We start from the raw sequence: 22,511 nt of genomic DNA, 5'->3' as shown, positions 1-22,511 counted from the left end.
CAGGGCGCGTGGTCGATAATTTTTCCAACTTTATGGTGAACAAATGATGCTCGTAATAGTTGTAATGTTAGTTACTTTGTTTTTGTAAAAAGAAAATAACTTAAAGAGAATACACAAGAATAGTTTTTTAGTACACTTCAGCACTTCCGGCACACAGCAAGTGTCGTCTGCTTGTGTTACAACGTACTCCATTTTGACGAGAGCTACGCGGTCCGAGTCGGTCTCAGTCTTTTCGCGAGCACTATGATTCGACTTTGTTGCCTTGTGGACTGCAAACCTAGCGACCTGCAAACCGCGAGTCCAGTATTAGGGCAAACGCAAGCGCAAGGGGACAGGGTGTGGCCGCTTGACTGTGCCGGGATGAGCCACGAGATGAGCAGAAGGGCAAATGTGAACGGTCTGCATGGTGCAGCCACCTGGTGGCACAGAGCTCAACCATACACAGTAGCAGCAACGAAGTGTATTCTTTGCTGCTGGTGTGTATTTTTCGCAGGAGTCTAATCATCAACACGTTGATTTATAAATGTTTAAAATGCTTTACACTTGGTTAGGGCAATATTAGCGCTTTGTTTGACTGGTTAAGCGCTGCGCCAGCAAGTGTCTGGACCGTGCAGACCGATCAGGCTGCTCACGTACGTCTACGCTAAAGTTCCTTCATCAGCTTGAGTTTATGCCTCCAGTCATTTGCCGAAATGACCAACTTGCCTGTTTTTAGCGGGGTACCGGACACGTTCGGCGCTACGACAGAATGCTCGCAACGCACGCTGCTTCGATAGCTCTCGGTCAACGGCCAAGCGGCTAGCGGAGAGGTCTCGCGCGGGAGGGGGCGTGCTCCTAAACAACCGGAAGTGAGCGATGTGACGTCGCATCGTGACGCTGAACCAGTGAAGGCGGAGCTTAGCGCCGCTCGCTCGGCGAGCGAGTTGAGGAGGAAAAGCATAGCTAGGGAGGAGGGTAACTTCTAATCGCTTGCAGCTCCATTAATACGTAACGCTTCACTTAAATTGTGGTGCGAATGTTCTACTTAAGCTGTACCCTACGCGCCTACAAAATTTGTCCGAACCGTTTCAGGGGCCCTTTAAATGTAGCGATTCATGTTATGCACAGGAAGAGAGAGAGAAATAAACTTTATTGTGAGACCAGGCTTCTTGAGCCGAAAGGTGGGTGGCCTCCTCAGTCCAGGTAGCCATGGCTCGCTGCCGCCGCCTGAGCCCTGTTCACCAACCGCAGCTGGCTGTCAGGGTCTTGCGTCACCAGCAGAGCCTCCCACTGGTCTTCTAATTCTTCTTCTGAATCCGCCTCTTTCTGCATGTTATCGCCTGGTGGCGATGATGATGGTGGTGCTTCTCGATTATTCCTGCATCCAAGCACCATATGGCGCAAGGTGTTGGGCGTGTCCGGCGGGCACAACTTGCAGTCTTGCCCGTAGATGCCCGGGTACATGGCGTGCAGCAGTGTTCCGTGTGGGTAGGTTCCAGCCTGTAGTCTTCTCCAGGTTACCGCTTGGTCCCTACTCATAGTCTTATGCGCGGGCGGGTAGCAACGCCTCTGCTTCCTGTAGTGCGCCAAGATATCCGAGTATTTCTTGGATATGCGTTCATCATCCTCGTCACAGTCGTTGGTACGTGTTCTCTGCGCGTCGGAGGTGACTCGGCGTGCATGATCTCGAGCCGCGGCGTGCGCCGCCTGGTTCTCCGTGAGAGACTCGTGTCCCGGCGTCCAGAGGATTTGTGCTGCTTCTATCTTGGTGTTGTTCAAGACCTGAAGTGCTGCCTTTCCAATCCTTCCATTCATATACCTTCTGCATGCTTCTTGCGAGTCCGTCACCACGGTAACCATGGCCTTCTTGCACGTTACGATGGCCAGGGCTATGCCCACCTCTTCCGCAGTGCTCGCGTCCTTGGCACGTATGGATGTGGCTGTAAGTTGTTCGCCCTTCTCGTCGACCACGCTGATTGCGAATCGGTCGTTGGTACTGTACGCAGCTGCATCCGTACAGGCACGTACCCAGGATTTTTTTTCGGCGGGGGCCCACCACCTCCATCATCATCATCATCATCATCATCATCATCATCATCATCATCAGCCGGTTTTATTTCCACTGCAGGACGAAGGCCTCTCCCTGCGATCTCCAATTACCCCTGTCCTGCGCCAACCGATTCCAACTAGCGCCCACGAATTTCCTAATTTCATCGCTCCACCTAATGTTTTGTCGTTCTCGATTGCGTTTCCCTTCTGTTGGTACCCATTCTGTAACCCTAATGGTCCAACGGTTATCTAACCAGCGCATTACATGACCTGCCCAGCTACGTTTTTTCCTCTTGATGTCAATGAGAATATCGTCTATACCCGTTCGCTCTCTGATCCAAACCGCTCTCTTTCTCTCTCTTAACGTTATGCCTAGCAATCTTCGTTCGATCGCTCTTTGCGCGGTCCTTAACTTGCTCTCAAGTCTCTGCCCCATATGTCAGCACTGGCAAAATTCACTGATTGCACACCTTACTTTTTAATAATAATGGTAAGCGTCCAGTCAGGAGCTGGCAATGTCTGCCGTATGCGATCCAACCTATTTTTATTCTTCTGAGAATTTCCTTCTCATGACCAGGGTTCCCTGTGATTAATTAACCTAGGTAAACGTATTCCTTCACAGTCTCTAGTGGCCAACTGGCTATCCTGATCTCTTGTTTCTTTGCCCGGCTATTTATCTTTATCTTCATCTTCTGCATATTAATATTCAACCCCACTCTTACACTCTCTCTGTTAGGTCTCCAATCATTTGTTGTAACTCGTCTGCATTGTTGTTCAATAGAACAATGCCATCGGCAAACCGAAGGTTGCTGAGATATCTGCCGTCGATCTTTCCTCCCAAGCCTTTCCAGTTTAATAGCTTGAATTCTTCTAAGCACGCAGTGAATAGCTTTGGAGAAATTGTCTCCCTGTCTGACCCTTTTCTCTATAGGTATCTCCCTGCTTTTCTTGTGTAGAATTAAGGTAGCTGTAGAACCTCTGTAGATATTCTTACGCGAAGGACGAGTCAGTAAGACGAGAAACTATTTACAGAATATATTTACAACAACGGTTGCAGCGCTGACCGGTTAGATTCACAGCGCGAGCCCAGTTCGTTCTTTCTCCTCTTTTCTGGGGTGATGGCGCCTACGCGCCTCGTTCAAACAAACAAATACCACATGCATGCAGCAATATTTTCCAAGCTTTTTACGTAAGCGTTCTGTACTCCTTGATTACGTAGTGCCTCTATGATTGCTGGTATCTCTACTGAATCAAATGCATTTTCGTAATCTATATAAGCCACATAGAGAGGCTTATTGTACTCTGCAGATTTCGCGATAACCTGATTGATGACATGGATGTGATCCATTGTAAAGTATCTCTTCCTGAAGCCAGCCTGTTCCCTTGGTTGTCAAAAATCTAGTGTTGCCCTTATTCTATTGGATATTATTTTGGTAAATATTTTATAAAATACTGGGAGCAAGCTAATGGTCCCATAATTTTTTCAATTATTTAACGTCTCCTCTTTTGTGGATTAGTATAATGTCTGCATTCTTCCAGTTTTCTGGGACATTTGCAGTCGATAGACACTTCGTATAAAGATCCGCCAGTTTTCCAAGCAATATGTCTTCTCCATCTTTGATTAAATCAACTGTTATTCCACCTTCTCCTCCCGCTCTTCATCGTTTCATGTCTTGCAGGGCCCTTCTGACCTCATCGCTAGTTGTAGGAGAGTTTCTGTATCCTGTTCACTACTGTTTCTAATTGAAGTATCGTGACTCCTCTGGTTACTGTATACAGGTCCGCTTAGAATTTTTCCCCTGCTTTTACTGTATCTTCGAGATTGCTGATAATATTATCCTTCTTATCTTTTAGTCCATACATCATGGTTTGTCCTATGCCAGGTTTCTTTTCTACTGATTTCAGGCTGCGTTCATTTCTTACTGCTTCTTCAGTCTTTCTCATGTTATAGTTTCGAATATCAGTTATTTTCGCCTTGTTGATCAGTTTTGACAGTTCCGCGAATTGCGTAACGCTGTGCGGCCGCCAGTCCCATACAACCGCGAAGAGCGCAGGACTCTGCGATTCTAGACGTACTGCGCTCACCGCGAAAGGTTAGAAAAACACCCACATAAGCACAGCAGAGAAGTGGCTACGTGAGGCGGTTCCACCGATAACTGTAGAAGCGTCATTCAAAACAAGTAATTGTTCTCCACTTCTGGCGTCGTTTTCCCTACTTCCTTTTTAAATAAAAAGATGTTGCTTGATCCATAAATATTCTCATAAACAATGGTTAACGTTTTTATTATTCGCTTTTGCTTGCAGTTTGGTTGTTGCCTTGACTCTCTCCCTTAGTAGATCGCTTAATTTCTCAACTCCTTGCGATTTTTGTTTCCAGTTGTCAATTTTGCACGAAAAGTGCTATACAATTAGGGAAAAACAGACGAGGTAACGGGCGACAGCCATCTTGCTTATGGGTTTAAGGGTTATTGCAGGGTTTCATTATGGACGCTCTTTCACATTATTTTATTTCCCACCTTATCTAACCCATATCACGTGTATATGGTTTCGGGCATCTGCCAGCGTCGCGGCGAGCTGTAACTCAAGGAAATAATGAAGCAAAGGGAAAAGTTAAACGCAACTGACGTTTTCTCCGGCCGCAACTCGTTCCATGAGAGTACAGACCAGCTTAGTAACAGCCGCATCCCTCTCCTGGTCCCAGGATCAGCCTAGACAAAGAAGGTTGAACTAATAAAAGCAACAGCTATGCGCGTGACGGTTGAATAGATGCTGACAACTGAACGCGTCTCGAGTTAATCGCGCGGACGCAGAATCTATGAGAAAACTGTCCTTCACATTACAAGAGAGGCCGATAACTAATATATGCGCCGTGTCTGCCCATAAATTTTCCGTAGAAAGAATGTCTGCAAATTCAACATGCGAAATTGTGTATGATGGCTCGCTAAACACTTAACATTCCGTTAGTACTTAGCCATGAGGGACATTGCATTTTACATAGGAGAAAAATCTTGGTAACTGGCGTGAACATGTTATCCGTGCTGGAAAGACACTGCCCAGCGAAACTGTCATGATTCTTATTATTACTCTGGTGAGTTGTTCTACTCAAATGTGGCAACTTTATTAATGCGTAAAAGAGTTAGGTGGGCATTTCTTATGAAAAAGTTTGCTGCTATTTTCATTGCTCTCTGAAACAGGCCTCCAAAAAACGAATATTGCTCATGGCTGCTAACACGACGCGCGTCCTGCAGAGTATTTACATAGTTAATTCACAAATACCATAGTAGCAATCACCTGAAAGGCAAGTTTCGTAGTTAACATAAAGAGCCAATCAATTTCAAGCGATGAAATGTTTCATGGAGGCCCTCAATAGCATTTATTGACAATATGGTATAGACCCTTCACACGACGGTAGCAACCGACAACGTTATGGCGAGGCACGCATTGTTCGCGAAACCCATCAGTTCACTACAACTTTGAATTGAAACCATAAAGCAGTTTTTATAGCGCCAATTGCAATGTCTAAAGTATTCTCGAGGTACTACAGCGCAGCTTAGGTTGCCTAGAAAAGGAAATTCAAGCACATTCTGCGTCACTATGTCTCAAGCAGAATTTTTTGTTGGGCTAGTTGGTGCATATTACTGAAGTACTATAGCGCCAAACAGACGACACAAGAAGAAGAGACACGGACGAGCGCGTCCGTGTCTCTTTTGTGTCGTCTGTTTGGCGCTATAGTACTTCAGTACTATGTCTCAAGCCAGCATTGTTTAATTATACAAACGGATAACTGTTCGCTTCGTCTGTACATAAAAGAGAACCTCGCAAACTTTCATAAGGAAGAAACGTACCACAAACCTTACATATTTCACTTGATTCTTGACCCTCCACCGGGGAGTTATATCTTCATTATGGCCCATACTTCTAATGAATGACGCTTCGGCTCCTTTCTGGATGCAGCCATATGGTCCAAAAGGCATATTCCACTAAAATAATTGGGCCGAGCAGCCTGCGTCAGTTCGCCAAACAGATTCGCAATGTATATTCTTCAAGCAACAAGCACCAGCAAATTTCTCAAGTGAGTTGAACGTGTAGCAGGGAAAGGTAAATGTATACATATGCCCAGATGGAGTCAACACCTTCGGTTTGAAGATAATCTCTTTATAAATTGTACCTTGACATCTTAACCCCATGTCCGAGCTGTTCTCGCCCTGCCGACTTGTACCACTTTTACCGAGGACGAACTCTACTTGTTCATGGCGCACTTTGCTTGCTCTGCGCTAACCACTCATGCGCGTCAACTCATTCCGCGGCACGCGCAGTAGCTTTTTTTAGGAAGGTAGATTAAGTACTGAATGTAGCTATTCACCAGCACGGAGCAGATTTATGACAGAAGAAGTTAAGAAACGCGGCACAAAGAATAAGCATAGAGACCGCACAATTTGTTACATAAGCAGTCAGTGTGGTCAAAAGCAAGATAGAAGGCTGGAAATTCAAACGCAGCTGAATGACGAAGCTATTAGTGCTTGCACCTTGACCGAAACGCATCTTCGAGATTTGGAGCATCCGCCGGTTATTGACAATTTTATGTGAGAGGGCTGCATGCATCAGATTGACTAGCTCAAGGAAAGGCGGAGGCGTAGGCATGCTCATTAGGCGAGTTATGAAGGGGGAAATGTTAAAACGAGACATGTAAACATCATCTGTGGGTTAGCTACACACGAGAAGGGAAAAAAGATGGGGCTGGGAATAGCTTACTTACAGATATATGTAATGATAGCAGGGATCAAAATAGAAAAAAATTTTGGCTGCATTAGAAACGGTATTGTTGAGTTGAAGAAGATCAGGCCAGGTAATATTAGGATATGTGAATGCGCACATGGAGAATCGAGATAGATATACTGATTACAATTATTCCCTAGTGCCGGATCTGTGCGAGGAGCAGAACCTTATACAGTCAAGAGAGAATAACTGTTATAGACATGTAACGTGTCAATGCGGAAACTGGCAGTAGTGTATCGGCTACGCCTCAGTCCCAGAAATGATTTATGAACGACTATAGACCAAATGACAGTAGATGAACAAGAAACAGATAGCCTGTGTAGCAATTGTAAACGTATAACCTTAAAATTTTGGAGAGACCGACGCAAGACAGGAACCAATAGCAGCAGAATGCTTAAAGATTGATGAAAAGCAAATAGCAGAGATCGCAAAAAGCATAGAGAAGAAAATGGAGGCGCTTCCTACAGCAGACTGGGATTACAAGGAACTGGTAGACGTCGTGCAGCAGGAGATAAGCTAAACACGGCTAAAAAATTGTCGAAGTGGAAAGAAGAAACCACGTAAGGGGTGGAATAAGAAAATAAAGCAAGCTATGAAAAACCATAAGCAGGCATCTCGGGACAAAAGAAAAGTAAAAAAGTTGGGATTACTCGAAGAAGAGATGTTCCTTAGATGGAACAAATACCGAGAAAAGAAAAGGATGGCAAGTGAGATCGTGCAAGAGAAAATTAAATGCGCTAGTGAACGTTGGGCGCATAACGTTCGCAAAAAAGACAAAGGCGCACGAAAAAGATTTTGGAACCATGTAAGAGCACTCAGAGCTCCAACTAAAATTCGTAAACGGCTATAATAGATGAAGGTGGTAACCTCTTTGATGGAGGTGACGCGCTGTGGTGAGAGACGTTGTTAGTGATAACTTCGTCAAGGAAGAAAGCGCAGTCAAGACAACCGGGACCCAGCAACAGAGAAGCCTGAAACATTAAAATTTACTGCAGAAGACTTTCATTGGAAAGAAGCAGAAGAAAATATCCCTAATAACATGGTAGCAGGACCAGATTAAATCCCGATACAGCTAATGAAACAGCTGGGTCCATGAGCAAGGTACAGCGGACTAGTGGCATAGAGGAAGTGATTAAAACAAAGGCTATCCCGATTGAGTGGCGTAAAAGCAAGTAGAACATTATCTACGAAGTCAAAAGTAATAAGGATAATACGAGCTTGAACTGACCAGTTACAGTAACGTCCGTGATGCATAGAATGACACTGTAAGTCATAAATTAGAGTTGTCGAATCGGGTGCGGTAGAAATGATATGTTTGGGAAACTACAGAATTGGTTCAGACCAGGCAAACGCGTGGAAGATAATATGTTTGTACTAACTCAATGCATAGAGAGTTTAAACCTCAAAATAGACGTTTATGGATAGCATTTCTAGATAATAAGGGAGCTTACAAAAATTGTAGACATGGAATTGCTGTGGGATATTCTCTAGCATGAGGGCATAGATAATTTCGGGGAGCTGCAGAGGGAGTTATATAAGAACAACCGAGTACAAAGTGTATGGGAAGGCCGGAATTGCAAGGAACTAGTGGAATTTCACAGAACTGAAACAAGGATGCCCTCTGTCTCCATTGTTGCGCACGGTTTATGTTATGGGCAACTGGATTGACTGGCTGGTATTGATTTATACTACATCCGTAATCGCCAAAGCGTGCAACAGAATGACCCTGGGCTGATATATGCAGACGACATAGTGCTACTAGCGGACAATGCAAGGTATTTACGAAGTGGTATTCAACTGAGCTAGTTGGTTCATAGCTAAGATGAGTTTGAACAGCTGAACTAAAAAAAAACAAAGGACTAAGGAAGATTTTGTCTATCTTTCCTAGTCCTTCGTTTCTTTAGTTCAACTGTTAAAACATGTCTTAAGATTTACAGACTTGCGAGCATACGTGGTCATGCAGCGACAAATCTGGTCCTTAAGTTTAGCACAGAAAAAATCGGAATTATGATCTGTAATGGAGAGACGAGTAATGAAGTGATATCAATTCAACAGCAAGCCCATGCCCATAGCCAAGCAATATAAATACCTGGGAGTATACATAAACGAACGAGACCTACTCAAGCATCAACTAAGAATCTAAAAAATGAAGGCGAAGCGGAATGCAGCAATAATTAAAGATAGAACAATTATGAGATACAATAAGTATGAGGCAGTACGAGGAATTTGGAAAGAAGCAATGGGGCTAACACTAACGCTCACAAATGCTATTTTGTGGCTAAAATCAGATACCTTGCCGACGTTGTATACATTTAACCAAAGGTCGGTAGACCGGTTGGATTTGGGGGCCTACGGTAAAACCTCAAATGAAGCAGTACAGTGTTACATGGTTTGGGCATCTTTTGAAGTCAGTGAAGCGCAGATCAAAATTAGTTTTGAAGAAAGACGCAGGAAAATGCATGAAATGGGGTGGTTAGAGTGCACAAATATGTCTGCCCCTCGAAAGTGTTGACATGGAATGGAGGAAGAGGTCAAGAAAGTTGGCAACTCAGTACAAGGTAATCGAAAGTGTAAATAGACAACCACGAGTCATAAACAAGAACGTGAGAGAAACAGAGACAGTAAAATGGATGCAAAGGATCGAGAAAAAAAAAAGCATGGCAATTTACAAGAATGGAAAGGAATAAATTAGAATGGAAAATCTGTACGATATCACAGAAGTTAGTGCCTTGCTATTTGAGGCCCGATCTGGTTCCCTAAGGACAATAAAATTCCAGAGCGAATATTCGCAACATGATGAGGTTTGCGTCTGTTGCAGCAAAAATCCGGAGACAGCCCATTATAATGGAATGCGAAGGTGTTCACCCATTAAGACCTGTAGGTATACGTTAACCTTCCAGAAGTGCTGGGATTCAAAGCGTATGGAAACATTAACCGGTCAGCAGTTGAGATAATCAAGTGAAGTTTAGAGTATTAGTGGAAGGAAAAAGCAGGGAAGAGATTGAGAGGACCGGCGCCGTTTCAGGCTTAGGCAACTAAGCTTGTATCAGGTAACATCACAAGGTTGCTAGATTTAGAGTTTTTAAGGAAGATACAAAAGATTAAGAAGTAGGCGAAAGGCTTGATTGATGAGCATGTATAGCTTATCTGATTAGCTCGAACAGGGTAGGCGAATAGTTGTTACCGCACCGCTTCAAAGGGTATGTCACTAAATCATCATCATCCACCGATGACTGCTGACTGAGCGTTTAGGCACACTATATTGTAATTTGCATTGGTGCGCTGCTGTCATTATTCCAGGCTTTTATGTATCTAAAAAAAAACACGGCTGACAACTCACTCCCTTTACCCATAGTTACACCCAATAAAGCAAAGAGAGAATGATGCCAGGGAAAGCATAGGGGGAATTAACTACCATATTTCATTTAAATGCAGCATAGATAAGTTAAGAACACACGCACAAGAGAAAGAACTTCCACACCGTGATACGCAGACAAGTCTCGGACAACGGCACAGCGCGTGCGGGTTCCCCGTTCTAAGAACGGCCAGCTGCAGTGCAAGTTTTGCTAACCAGTTGCGACTGTGGCGGCAACTTTCCTGGAGCGTCGCCGCACAACGGCGTGACTAAGTCGACTGTGTGTGAACAACAATACGTGCGTCCTCGACTCTCCGTCGCTGGAGCCGAGTTGACGAAGTCTCCATTGTAACTAAACGGGCCCGGCGGACCAACTAGTATTACTGGGCCGCGGGAACGTCTACTGACACCCCTTCCTGCGCGTCGACCAAGACGCCAGACAATGGGCGGCCGGCGGGCGCGCTGCAGTTCGTGGAATAAATGCCCTATACGGTGCCGGGTCGTCTTCCCTACGGTGCCTGGTCAACTCGCCTACGGTGCTTGGACGGCCGTTTCCGTCACCTGGGTATCGGGGGAGGACCGAGGGTTTATAAACTGCTGTTGTGTGGCTGCTCAGGACACTCTCTCTCAAGCAGTCATGTTAGACTGATGTACTTTCTCAAACAATCATGTTAGACTGATATAAATACTGTAAATAAACCCATATTCCTCGTTCTCGATGAGAAGCAGTCCTTCCCTTCATCAACGTCCTCAGCGTGGATAAGTTGGACGATGGCATGGGCCAGCTACCTTCTAATTCATGCCCGACTCCAATCTTGACAACGGACCACGAGCGATGGGATTGAACGCCCAATCATAACAACTGGCTGACAGCGGTGAGATGGACTTTGCGACGTGGTGCTGTGTCTGCGGTGAGTGCTTGGTTCGTGCTTTGACTCTCTAGGCTTCATTTTGTGGTTGTTCTGTTTAGAACAGTAGGGAAGCTAGATTGTTGAGTGTTAGCTAGGTTGTGTTTTCCTAGCTAGATTTAGCGAGCAGGATCAAGGCAGTAAAGCAGCAATCATGGAGTTAAGGACACTGCTGAGAGACGAGTTGTTGATTGTTATTTGGTGAGGAACTGGGCCCAGATGTACGCAAGGAAATGCTAAAATCGGAATTATTGCAGCTAATTTCCGAACAGGCCAGCGAGGAAGAAATTGAAATGGGGTTTGAACTTCTGAAAAAGAGAGAAGAACGAGAGAGAAAAGAAAGGGAGGAACGCGATAAAGATCGCGAGTTAAGAAAAATGCAACTGGAACTTGAAAGCAAACGTTTGGAGTTGTCTCAAGGAAGTGAAGGGGCTCTGGGACGATCAAGTGAGGCAGAATCATACCGCATGCATGGACAGGCTGTTAAAGCCATTTGAGGTCGGGACCGACATAGGCTTGTTCCTAAGCAATTTTGAAACGACTTGCGAGAAGATGAACTTCATGGCCACAGCGGTTGCTATCTATGTTGCCGTGTGAGGCGACGGAAGTAATCGCCAGACTCAGTGCACAGGATGCATATGATTATGCAAAAGTTAAGGCTAGTCTCCTGAAGAAATACCGCCTTTCAGCCGAAGTCGGCAAAGGTTTAGGAGCACAGGCAAGAAAGATAGTGAGGGGTATCCAGGGTTTGCATACGGCCTAAAGGCCAACCTAGTCGAGTGGCTGAAAAGCGCGGAAGCGTACAACAGCAGAGACATGATTATTGAATGCATGTGTCTAGAGCAGTTTTACAAAACCATCCCCCAAGCTGTGAAACTGTGGGTGCAAGACAGAGGGAATGTAAACACTGTGGAAAGGGCGGCTGAATTAGCCGAAGAGTACGCAACCCGTAGAAAGTTGAACGCCGAGGACGGAAATTGGGGCGGTCGAAATGGACCACGGAAACCATTTCCGTTCAAAAGGGGTTGGCAGACTAGACGATCAGAGCCTGTAGACGTGGAGGAAAAGCCCGCAGAAAAGAGCGAGGGGAAACTTAACGGGGAAACCGCACAAAAGGAACAGAAAAAAAAAATCGGAACTTTTAGGCCGATCCGCTGTTATAAATGCCACAAACTGGGACATATAGCTGTAAACTGCGGGAAGCCTAGCGTAGTTTTTTCCTACGGAAAAAGACGACAATATCAAACTTTTAAGCCCCTATCTTCACGACCTGCAAGTTAATGGAAAACCATGCCGAGTGCTAAGAGACAGTGCCGCCACGATGGACATTGTCCATCCGTCTTACCTGACGGTAGATGACTTCACCGGAGAAGTAGCATGGATCAAACAGGTTGTAGAAGAACACAGCGTGTGCCTGCCCATGGCCAAAGTCAAAATCAGTGGGTCATTCCGGGAGCTAGAGACTGAGGCTGCACTTTCCAATTTTTTGTCACTGCAGTACCCTTACATCTTTTCGAATCGTTCGAATCAGTTACTCCGTGACAAAGGGCTTAAACTGGGAGAGGGCATAGTACAGGCATTGACGCGAGGCCAAGCCCGTAAAATCGCGTCGCTTTCGGCTGAAAATGCACAAGCTGCTCCAGCGGAAGCAGAAAAGGGGATAACTTCCATACCCGAATCCGAGCTAGGCTTGTGGGATGAAAAATCAGTCGAGGAGAGCCTGCCAGCTGACCAGTTCATTGAGAGCGTATCACTAGAGTGTCCAAGTTCAAGCCTGCAGGAAGAGCAAGCTGACGCACTCACAAGCGAGACAGGGTCGTTATTATCGCTGGCCTCAAAGAACTTTGATAAGCTCTTACGTGTGGATAGAGAGTCATTGGCAGCCGAGCAATAGAATGATGAGAGCTAAGCTAAATTACGTCACACAGCCAAAGAAGGCATTGCTAGGCGCAACGTGACGATAGATGAGAGAGGAGGATTGTTGTATCGGCACTACAGAGATCGAAAGGGCAGGATTTTAGATCAGTTAGTCGTACCTACTAAGTATAGGGAGGACCTTTAGAGTCTCTGTCATGGAAGTGGGTGGTCCGGCCACCTAGGCATAAACAAATCAAAGGAAAGATTGCTTATGGAATACTACTGGCCTGGCTGTTTCAAAGACGTAGAAAACTTTGTAAGATCATGCGACGCCTGCCAACGCTCTGGTAAACCAGGTGAGACACGGAAAGCTCCACTGAAGGTAGTGCCCTTAATAACAGAGCCTTTCAGACGACTTAATTGTAATAGACACGGTAGGGCCTCTTCCAAAAACAAAATCGGGCTACAGGTGCTTCTTTACCATGCTGTGTCCGGCTACAAAGTTTCCAGAAGCAATCCCTTTGAAAGAGCTCAGCTCCACCGAAGCAGTAGACGCGCTTTTGACAGTGTTTGCACGAGTTGGGTTTCCAGCCGAAATTCAGGCAGAACAAGGGTCAGTATTCACGAGCGCACTGACTTCCACATTCTTGAAAAGGTGCGGGTTAAAGTTAATACACAGTTCTGTCTATCACCCTCAGTCATTCAGTGTAGAGAGGTGGTATTCAGTGCTTAAGCGAGTTTTGCGTGCGCTCTGTTACGAGCACAAGGAGGACTGGGAGAACTGTCTGCCGGCAACTTTGTTTGCTTTGCGAACGGTTCCACATGAAGCGACAGGGTTCTCGCCAGCAGGACTAGTGTAAGGGAGGACACTCCGTTCTCCTCTGAGTATTTTAAGAGAGATGTGGGAGAAAAAAGGGGAGAGTCCAACAGTGGTTGAATACGTGCTAAATCTGCTGGAACGGCTAAGCGCAACCCAAGAACTAGTCGAAAAGAACATGGGAGTAGCTCAAAAGAACGCCAAATTCTATTACGACAAGAACGCGAGGCTTTGTACGTTTAACGCCGGAGACCAGGTTAATGATTCTCAAACCTTCAAGAAAGAACAAGCTTGAAGTTCACTGGGACGGGCCCGTTAAAGTGTTGCACAAACTTTCAAATACTAACTATGATCTGAAAATGCCCGGTCGCAGGAAGGAGGTGAGGATATATCACTGCAATTTGATGAAGCCGTATGTAGAACGGAGTGGAGTCGTTAACTATACCATCAAAGAGCAGGATGGCACTAGTACCAAGTTTAAGGAGTATAGGGCGACCTCCAACTCTGAAATCGGCCTAGAAAAAGTAGTAAAACATTCGGCAAGCTCGCACGCTCTAAGAGCCGAGCAGCTAAATGAGCTAAAAGGGGTGTTAGGGGAATATCTCGACAGATTCAGCGATCGGCCGGGTAGAACCGAACTAATAACGCATGAAATAGAGCTGACATCGACTGAACCCGTAAGATCAAAGCCTTACCGGGTGTCTCCAAGACAGAGAGAAATTATGGAGGCAGAGATACAGCGCATGCTAGAGTTGGGACTTATTGAGCCCGCTGAAAGTGACTACACGTCACCGCTAATACTGGTAGAAACCCCTAACAAGGACCCTCGTCCGTGTGTTGACTACAGGAAGTTAAATGCCATCACTAGGGATCAGCTGTACCCGATACTCAACATTGAGGAACGAATTGAAAGAGTTAGCGCTGCTAAATACATCTCAACTATAGATCTCGTGCGGGGGTACTGCCAAGTTCGCCTTTCAGAAAGTGCCAGCCGATATGCAGCATTCATCTCACCTGTAGGCACTTTTCGCCCTCTCGCATTCAGCTTCGGGCTGAAGAACGCCCTGTTTAGCTTCTCTAAGTTAATGAATATTGTCCTAAAAGACTTGCAGGAGTTTGCCTTGCCATATCTGGATGATGTAGCAATTTTTTCGGACACCTGGAAACAACACGTATCGCACCTCAAACAGGTGTTCTCACGGTTGAGGGCAGCCGGCTTAACGATGAAAGCGGAAAAGTGTAGATTTGGTTGTTCACAGGTTACTTATCTGGGCCATGTTGTCGGTCAGGGCATGAGACGGCCGGCTGAGCTGAAAATAGCGACGATTGGAGATTTTTCTCAGCCGCGCACGAAAACGGACCTTCGTTCATTTTTGGGACTTGTGGGGTACTATCAACGGTACATTCCGAATTACTCGCAATTGGCAAGTCCATTAACAGACGCCCTCCGAAAGGGAGCACCGAGTAACGTACACTGGGATAAGGACAAGGAGAACGCTTTCCAAAGTTTGAAAACGCTTTTGGTTTCTCGCCCTGTGCTTCGTGCGCCAGACTACACAAAGGAATTCATAGTTCAATGCGACGCAAGCGACAGAGGTATGGGCGTGGTACTTAGTCAGGTCGGCGACGATAACGAGGAGCATCCTATCCTCTATGCCAGCCGTAAACTAAATGTAAGAGAGGAAACCTACAGCGCTTCAGAGAAGGAATGCGCTTGTTTAGTTTGGGCCGCCCAGAAGTTGTCGTGTTACTTGTACGGAACGAAGTTCATCTTCGAGACCGACCACTGTCCTCTGACGTGGCTCAATCAAATGTCACACAAAAATGGCCGCTTGCTCCGATGGAGTCTCACTCTCCAAGAGTACGACTTCTCTGTTAGATATAAGAAGGGAAAGTTGCATAGCAATGCGGATGGTTTGAGCAGACTAATTTGAATTCTGCGTTTGAGGGTTCGGCCTAAATTTTAGGGTTACTAGCGTTAATTTTGTTAAGCCAAGAAGATCCCCTCTCATTTTGCAGGATTCCCTCCATGATTGCTGAATTTGTAAGCACGAAACTGCTTCAAAAATTGGCATAGCGAAATGCAGCATTTTTTGTTTCTGCACTTATGTTTTCTTTGAAGCCTAGCGGGTCTAAAGTGAGAGCCAAGGTACGTCATCTCGGCGCAGAGCCGTGTTGTGGGGTTCATTTAAAATTTGCAGTTGCCTGTCCTTGTTGGATGTTTTGGGGCGGTGACATCGTTACACAAGTGGTCGCTGCGAGCCAAGGCATCACCCTTGGCTACTTCCTGCCCAGCGGTTGTCAGCGCTAGACAGTCGATTAATTAATTATGGGATTTTACGTGCCAAAACCACTTTCTGATTATGAGGCACGCCGTAGTGGAGGACTCCGGAAATTTCGACCACCTGGGGTTGTTTAACATGCACCTAAATCTAAGCACACGGGTGTTTTCGCATTTTCGCCCCCATCGAAATGCGGCCGCCGTGGCCGGGATTCGATCCCGCGACCTCGTGCTCAGCAGCCCAACACCATAGCCACTGAGCAACCACGGCGGGTGCTAGACAGTCGATATTTTCCGGGCCATGGAGGTGCTGTTAACAACGGCCAGTTACAGTGCAAGTTTTGCCAACCAGTTGCGACTGTGGAGGCAACATTGCGGGAGCGTCGCCGCACACCTCTAGGCACGGCGTGACAAAGTCGACTGTGTGTGAACAACAATACGTGTGTCCTTGGCTCTCCGTCGCTGGAGCCGAGTTTGACGAAGTCGCCATTGCAACTAAACGGGCTCGGCGGACCAACTATTGTTACTGAGCCGCGGGAACGTCTACTGACACCCCTTCCTACGCGTCGACCAAGACGCCAGACAATGGGCGGCCGGCGGGCGCGCTGCAGTTCGTGGAATAAATGCCCTATACGGTGCCGGGTCGTCTTCCCTACTGTGCCTGTTCAACTCGCCTACGGTGCTTGGACGGCGGTTTCCGTCACCTGGGTATCGGGGGAGGACCGAGGGTTTATAAACTGCTCTTGTGCGGCTGCTCAGGACACTCTCTTTCACGCAGTCATGTTAGACTGATGTACTTTCTCAAACAGTCATGTTAGACTGATATAAATACTGTAAATAAACCCATATTCCTCGTTCTCGATGAGAAGCAGTCCATCCCTTCATCAACGTCCTCGGCGTGGATAAGTTGAACGACGGCATGGTCCAGCTATCTTCTAATTCCTGCCCGACTCATCATAACAATCATAATCATAACAATCATAACAGCGTGGCGCATGACGACGGCGAACTATTGGTGACTCTTCGCAAAAGCGGTGCCGCCCGACTCCAGCACGTCCTGCTCGACCAAAACGCGCTGATCCGGCTTGGCGGCTTTTTCTTGCTATCGATACGTGGCGAGCCGCTTTTTCTGCGCATCCGTCATGCTGCTCCGCACCAACAGCTTTCATTTCCCTCCCACAATCTGGCTTAACATGCCCACCTGTCCGTTGAAGGAGACAATGGTATGTCGACCTGCTACGTACTCGGAGAGGTTCTTGAACTTGTGCTCCATCAAATGGTCGATATGTTCAGCGAATCGCATGACTCCTCACTCGGTCTAGCCGCTGTGTCCCAGCACACACAAGAACCTATGGCAGGGACAGGCTTTGATCACTCGGTCTAGTAGCGGGGTACTACGTGCTGTTTCCTTTTTCAACAGCCGCGGCTGACGCCACCAGGCTCTCTAGAAGTGCCTTCTCACACTCAGCCAGCACAAGTCGAAGCATGAGGACCGATAGTAGCTTCTCCTGTTGCTCTTTGAGCTTCATGTATAGCTCTTCACGCTGAATCTCCTCCTGTCTGATGGCTTCCTCCTCCTCTCCTCCCTCATCGTACTTGAGCATATCGTCTGTATAGTCTCACTGGAGGAATCATCCATGCACTCCTCCAGCTTGGCGTCGATCTTTTCGCACATTCTTACGGCGCGTTCTTCGGCAGCACTCAAACGTGCGTCTCGGAATGACGCCATTGCCAACGATCAGGAACGGATCACGTCTTTACCATGATGGACGAAAGACGGGCAGAGCGCGAGCTCGCGGTCATTCGTTGTCGTTGTCCTGCATGTACATGGCGCATATGCCCACAGTGCGAGCACATTAGCCACGAATCCGGACAAAGACGAAGTGAATTGACAATTTCGAAGTTGTCACAACAAGAAACCAAAAATATTAACTTCTAAATTTAAGAAACTATAGCATGAAAATTATTATTAACGATTAGAATTCATTTAATATCTCATTTTAAGTAAAAAAGAAAGAAAAAGAAAGAAATCCTATTTAGGTATTTATTCTTTTTCAACCCACTGCCGCCCGATTCATGGCCAATCCCCCGTAGTGGGTTGTGCTATAACTACAGGCACCAAACCAAACCAAACTTAAGGATAATTATACTGACATTGCAATTTCGCCCGTAATGAATGAGAAGCCCTGACGCAATAGCTGGAGAAATGTACGGTCGTGTGTACGGCTCTACAACGCAGAGACAAAATTTAGCGCGGACGCGCGGGCTAATCCTGGTCTCTCCCCGCAAAGGGACTAATTGCCGGAATGTGACACAATAAGCGGTATACCGGCTGACATACAAAGATTTGGCGGTTGTGCACGCTGATCTGTCACTCCACATGGGGGCTCAAAACGACACCATATTGTTGCACCATTGCGTGTGGCGCTGACAAACTTAAAGTGCCCCTCACGCTGTAAGTTGTGTAGAAAGCATTTTACCGCGAGAGTTTTTCAAATTGGTTCTTTATTAGAGGAGATGGGAGAAATCGAAATATCACTTCGCCATGCTGCTGCAGGAGGCGAGTTTCATTTCAAACACTGACGCACTCTTTCTTTGTCTTAACTAGCGTAGAGGTGGTCGATTATATTTTTATTGTTCGATTAATCATTCATCATTTTAGCCTTTAATCGGTTAATCGATTTCGATGAAGGGCTTTTTATCGATTAATTGATTAATCGAAAATTTTATCGTGCACTTTTAAATAGGTTGAAACAGTTGTCTACTTTTGTAGGACCCTCTTTTAACGTTTGAGATGTGGAATCAAGTTTGAAACACAATTATAAACGTTTGATAAAAGGTAATATTTGTTTTATAGCCGGCACTAGTGGCTTTTGTAAAGATAAACAATATAGGTTGTAAAATGACACTAAGCGCAGAAATAAATAATGGTGAATTCGGCAAATCCCAGCGGTGCGAACTGGGGCGCCCCAATGCGCCCTTTCATCCAATCGTCGCCGCCCCGGTGCGCTCCAGAGCGATTTGCCGAATTCGCCATGAGATACGTACATGACACTTGTGAACCCCTGTACAGTACAGTTAAGCAAGAAATAAGAAAAATGGCAAAAGTGAAAGGTGAAGCCCAACTGAAATATGCAATAAATTGCAATATGCACAGGGAGAAGAAAATTTCTGGTTTAGGATCTTAAACCACAAGGTTTCTTCTACAGAGCGAAGGGCCAATTCTTTTCGTCAGACGCATTCAAAATTAATATCTCGGAACTGGTGCTGTCCAGAGAATTCGTTCCAAGTGAATACGCCGTGCGAACTCAGCTGCTATAACTCGTAGATTGAAATACGTGGCGTAAATTAATTATTTAAAAGGTTGATTCGCGTAAATACGTTAATAATTCAATTGAAGATTTTGATTTCTCGTAGAAGTAATGGCCGCCCGCCTCATCGAGTAATTTAGATAAACGTTTAGAGTTGTGCTATCTGCCATAGTTCTGAACCGTTGCACAAGCGATGCGGTCTATGCGGTCTTTTGGCACGACGACTGCATTCTGTTCTTATTAGATCACCATGGGGCAGGCTCGCGGTTTACGGCTGCCGAACGTGACATTCTTGAAGATATGTGACTCTGAAGCAAGTACATGGTGCTGCTTCCGCCGCTGCTGCCTTTTGTTAGCCACGTGCCTACTTCCCTAATTCTCTCCCACATTTGCGTCACGTAGCGAATTTCATTTAGCAATCTGGCTACCATGAGCCTGGCTTAAAGCCGTCTGCTGTTGGACGGATGGCACGGAGATATGCAAACTCTTGAGACAAGTGTAGTTTGCAGTGTCTGTGTAGCTGTCGCTCACTACTGACCTATTTTGTACTCATAGTTGAATGTAGTCAACTATGACGTCCCTCTACAGGAACGTATTTTGGTTTGCGAAGGGCATGAAAGAGTACAGCAGGTAAGAAAGCTGCGTGGGCATACTGGTGTGACACTTGCATGGCGTAGTTTACAGTTCTCTTGACCTTTATGGAATCGATGCATTGAAGAGGAGCATGCTTTTACAAAGTATGTTTTACGGCCAACCCTTATATAGCGCGGATGGGTTGCAGTTCTGCTTAACAATCGCGCGTTTTGGGCGTGTCCGCGTACGTAAATACGTTTCGTTATTTCACGTACGGTTACCACGTAGCATACCAAACTCGGTCTCTTGGACCGCATTATTTGTGCCAATAAATTTTATCGCATAAAATGAAGTGCGGGCCTTTCTGTCTTGCTCTCCAATTTTCAGGAGCGGGTTTCGGTCTGCTTGCCGAACGTTCAACCTCCCAGACTTGGACGTTGATTGCACCGGTAAAGTTTTCATGATTACCGGTGCCACGGGTACGCTTGGGAAGGTTGTTGCTATCCAACTTGCGCAAAAAGGTGGGACATACATGTTACTGTACGTATCTTTTAAAAAATTTGAATCACCCGCTGATATTTGATCGAAGCTTCGAACTATAGTTATTAGCATATCTGTCAAGTATTGTATAGGTTAATTAAGGCATTCATCTCTGTAAGACCCTGTGCCCATAAATCACACGTGCTGAGCTAGAAAAATTTTAACGCGGGCACCATGAGCTGGCAATGATACGACATTGTAGAAAATGTACGTTAATTCGCTGATATATGGGACTCGTTGTATGTTGTTGTTGTTGTCGTTGTTGAAGTTGACACGTTTCCGCGTTGGGGGACTGGCCAAGGTGTGCCGAGAAAGCACGACTCTATCAAGCATGTGACGAAACTTTTTCAAACAGGTGGTACAGTGCACCTCGTATGCAGAGATGAAGAGAAGGCGGAAGTTTTGAGGAAAACGATCACTGACATAACAGAAAATGAGGTATGCGTTTGCCGGTATACAAATATTTCTCACGCATTATGCATTTGTCATGAAATATTAATGCAGCACTGCTACATTATTTTTACAGAATACAGTTGTTGTGCACATAGTGGACATGTCTCGCCCCCAGGATGTCTTCAGTTTTGCAAAAAAATTTAAGCAAGACCATGAAATCTTGCATGTTCTGGTAAGAAATTGTTGCTTGACATTTACCTTTGTTGCTTTCCAGGTGCTTAATATGTGTGACCCAACTAGGCCAACAAGCAGTTCTGTTCCAACATAATTTACAGGAACCAAGACCACACATGTGGCACAGGCATATATAACTTTAATGTCAGCTGTGTCTGCAACAACATTTTACTTATTGTCACTTTTACCTAGAAGTAATATCTTGAACAATTTTCCTACAGTAGCGCTAGTTACATTTGTCAGCATCTTCCTTTTAACTTACGAAAAAAAAAAAATGAGAGCTGAGAATCATGCATGCTGAAAATAAATCAACAGTAATTGTACTGGCACAGTAAATTTTGTCTGCTTCAAGTAATGAGTATAGCACTTTTCATTTGTTAGCTCGCATATAATGAATGATTCAAAAAATTTCATTGAGGGGTTCTATTTTTCTGTAGGTACGTGTGTTTCCAAATTAACTTAACGTAGTTAATATCTTTGCTCCAGCTCTGGGTCCACCATAGGACTTGTGTAGCTCCACACTGTGATGAACAGCATGTTGTTAGGTGCAGCTTTCCCACTTGAATATTTTTATGCTACTATAGGACATGGTATTATACACTGTTTCTGTCACTATTAAAGGCACCTGCCATGTCTCACAGACAAGATTTTGCAGCCTCGCACAATCAAGCAGCATTGCCTGTGAAAAATACCACATCAATTGTGTGCATCAATTTTGGTGTCTTATTCAGGGAAAGTTTGGACACTAGAAAGCATTTTAAGGCTCAAGAGTGACTGAAAATGCCCCAGAAGCCACCAAATGTAACAAAATTCTGAATTGTTGGTCCCCACATATGTTCTCTTTGAATGTATGCTGCTGATTGTCATTGACCAAGAACTGCTTGCCATTTATCACTGACATTCTTATGTCCATCTTTTCGAGGGACGCAGAAGAGCAACAAGGCAGATTAGTCTTGCAAAGCATCCTTTAGAGACTCAAGCGGAGATTGGGCCTGTTGTTATGGCATTGTGATTACTGAAGAACAACACGCATTCTGTGTTGATACTTTAAGTTCAATTCAATACTTGTGCAAGCATTTAGCTGAGAAAGGTTGATTGTTAGTGAATAAAATGGATGGCAAAGTTTGCATTCTTGGATTTCTCAGCCAAACTGTAGTGACAGTGCATTACTATGGTGTCATTTGTTTCAAAATATCTTTGTGTGTTTGTGCTGTTCGTTTTACTTTTTGGAAAGAGTCCTCAAAACACATTAGGTTGAGTCTGGCTCCTTTATAATACACTGTAGTCCTTGTTTGTGAAATTTTTTAACTAGTTCTGATTGGATGCTATCTAGATCTTGCAATGTCCAGAGGAGCAGAAACTTCCAAGGCCATATTTTGTTATTTCAATTCTTTCTGGCTTACCAGAACTCCACTCATGGAAAGGTCTGACATTTCTG

General features: G+C 45.4%; 1 protein-coding gene across 4 annotated transcripts in view; it reads left to right on the top strand.

The window, feature by feature from the left end:
• The first annotated feature begins 19,753 nt into the window (after window positions 1–19,753).
• The window catches only part of LOC135899372 (dehydrogenase/reductase SDR family member 12-like), a 29,339-nt gene continuing 26,581 nt past the window's right edge, over window positions 19,754–22,511 (top strand). The window contains exons 1-4 of one of the 4 annotated variants that reach the window (XM_065428629.1): window positions 19,754–19,963; window positions 20,294–20,427; window positions 20,802–20,884; window positions 20,973–21,071. In XM_065428629.1, the coding sequence (XP_065284701.1) occupies window positions 19,905–19,963; window positions 20,294–20,427; window positions 20,802–20,884; window positions 20,973–21,071 (375 nt within the window). In that variant the 5' untranslated portion in view covers window positions 19,754–19,904. Of the gene's footprint in view, window positions 20,071–20,293; window positions 20,428–20,801; window positions 20,885–20,972; window positions 21,072–22,511 lie in introns of all 4 variants that reach the window. The other 3 variants (XM_065428632.1, XM_065428630.1, XM_065428631.1) reach the window with 3 other exon arrangements.

Source organism: Dermacentor albipictus, chromosome 1 (genome assembly GCF_038994185.2).
Source record: "Dermacentor albipictus isolate Rhodes 1998 colony chromosome 1, USDA_Dalb.pri_finalv2, whole genome shotgun sequence".
NCBI classification, from domain to species: domain Eukaryota; kingdom Metazoa; phylum Arthropoda; class Arachnida; order Ixodida; family Ixodidae; genus Dermacentor; species Dermacentor albipictus.
Note: the sequence above shows the minus strand (reverse complement) of the source record. Positions and strands in the feature narration are given on the sequence as shown.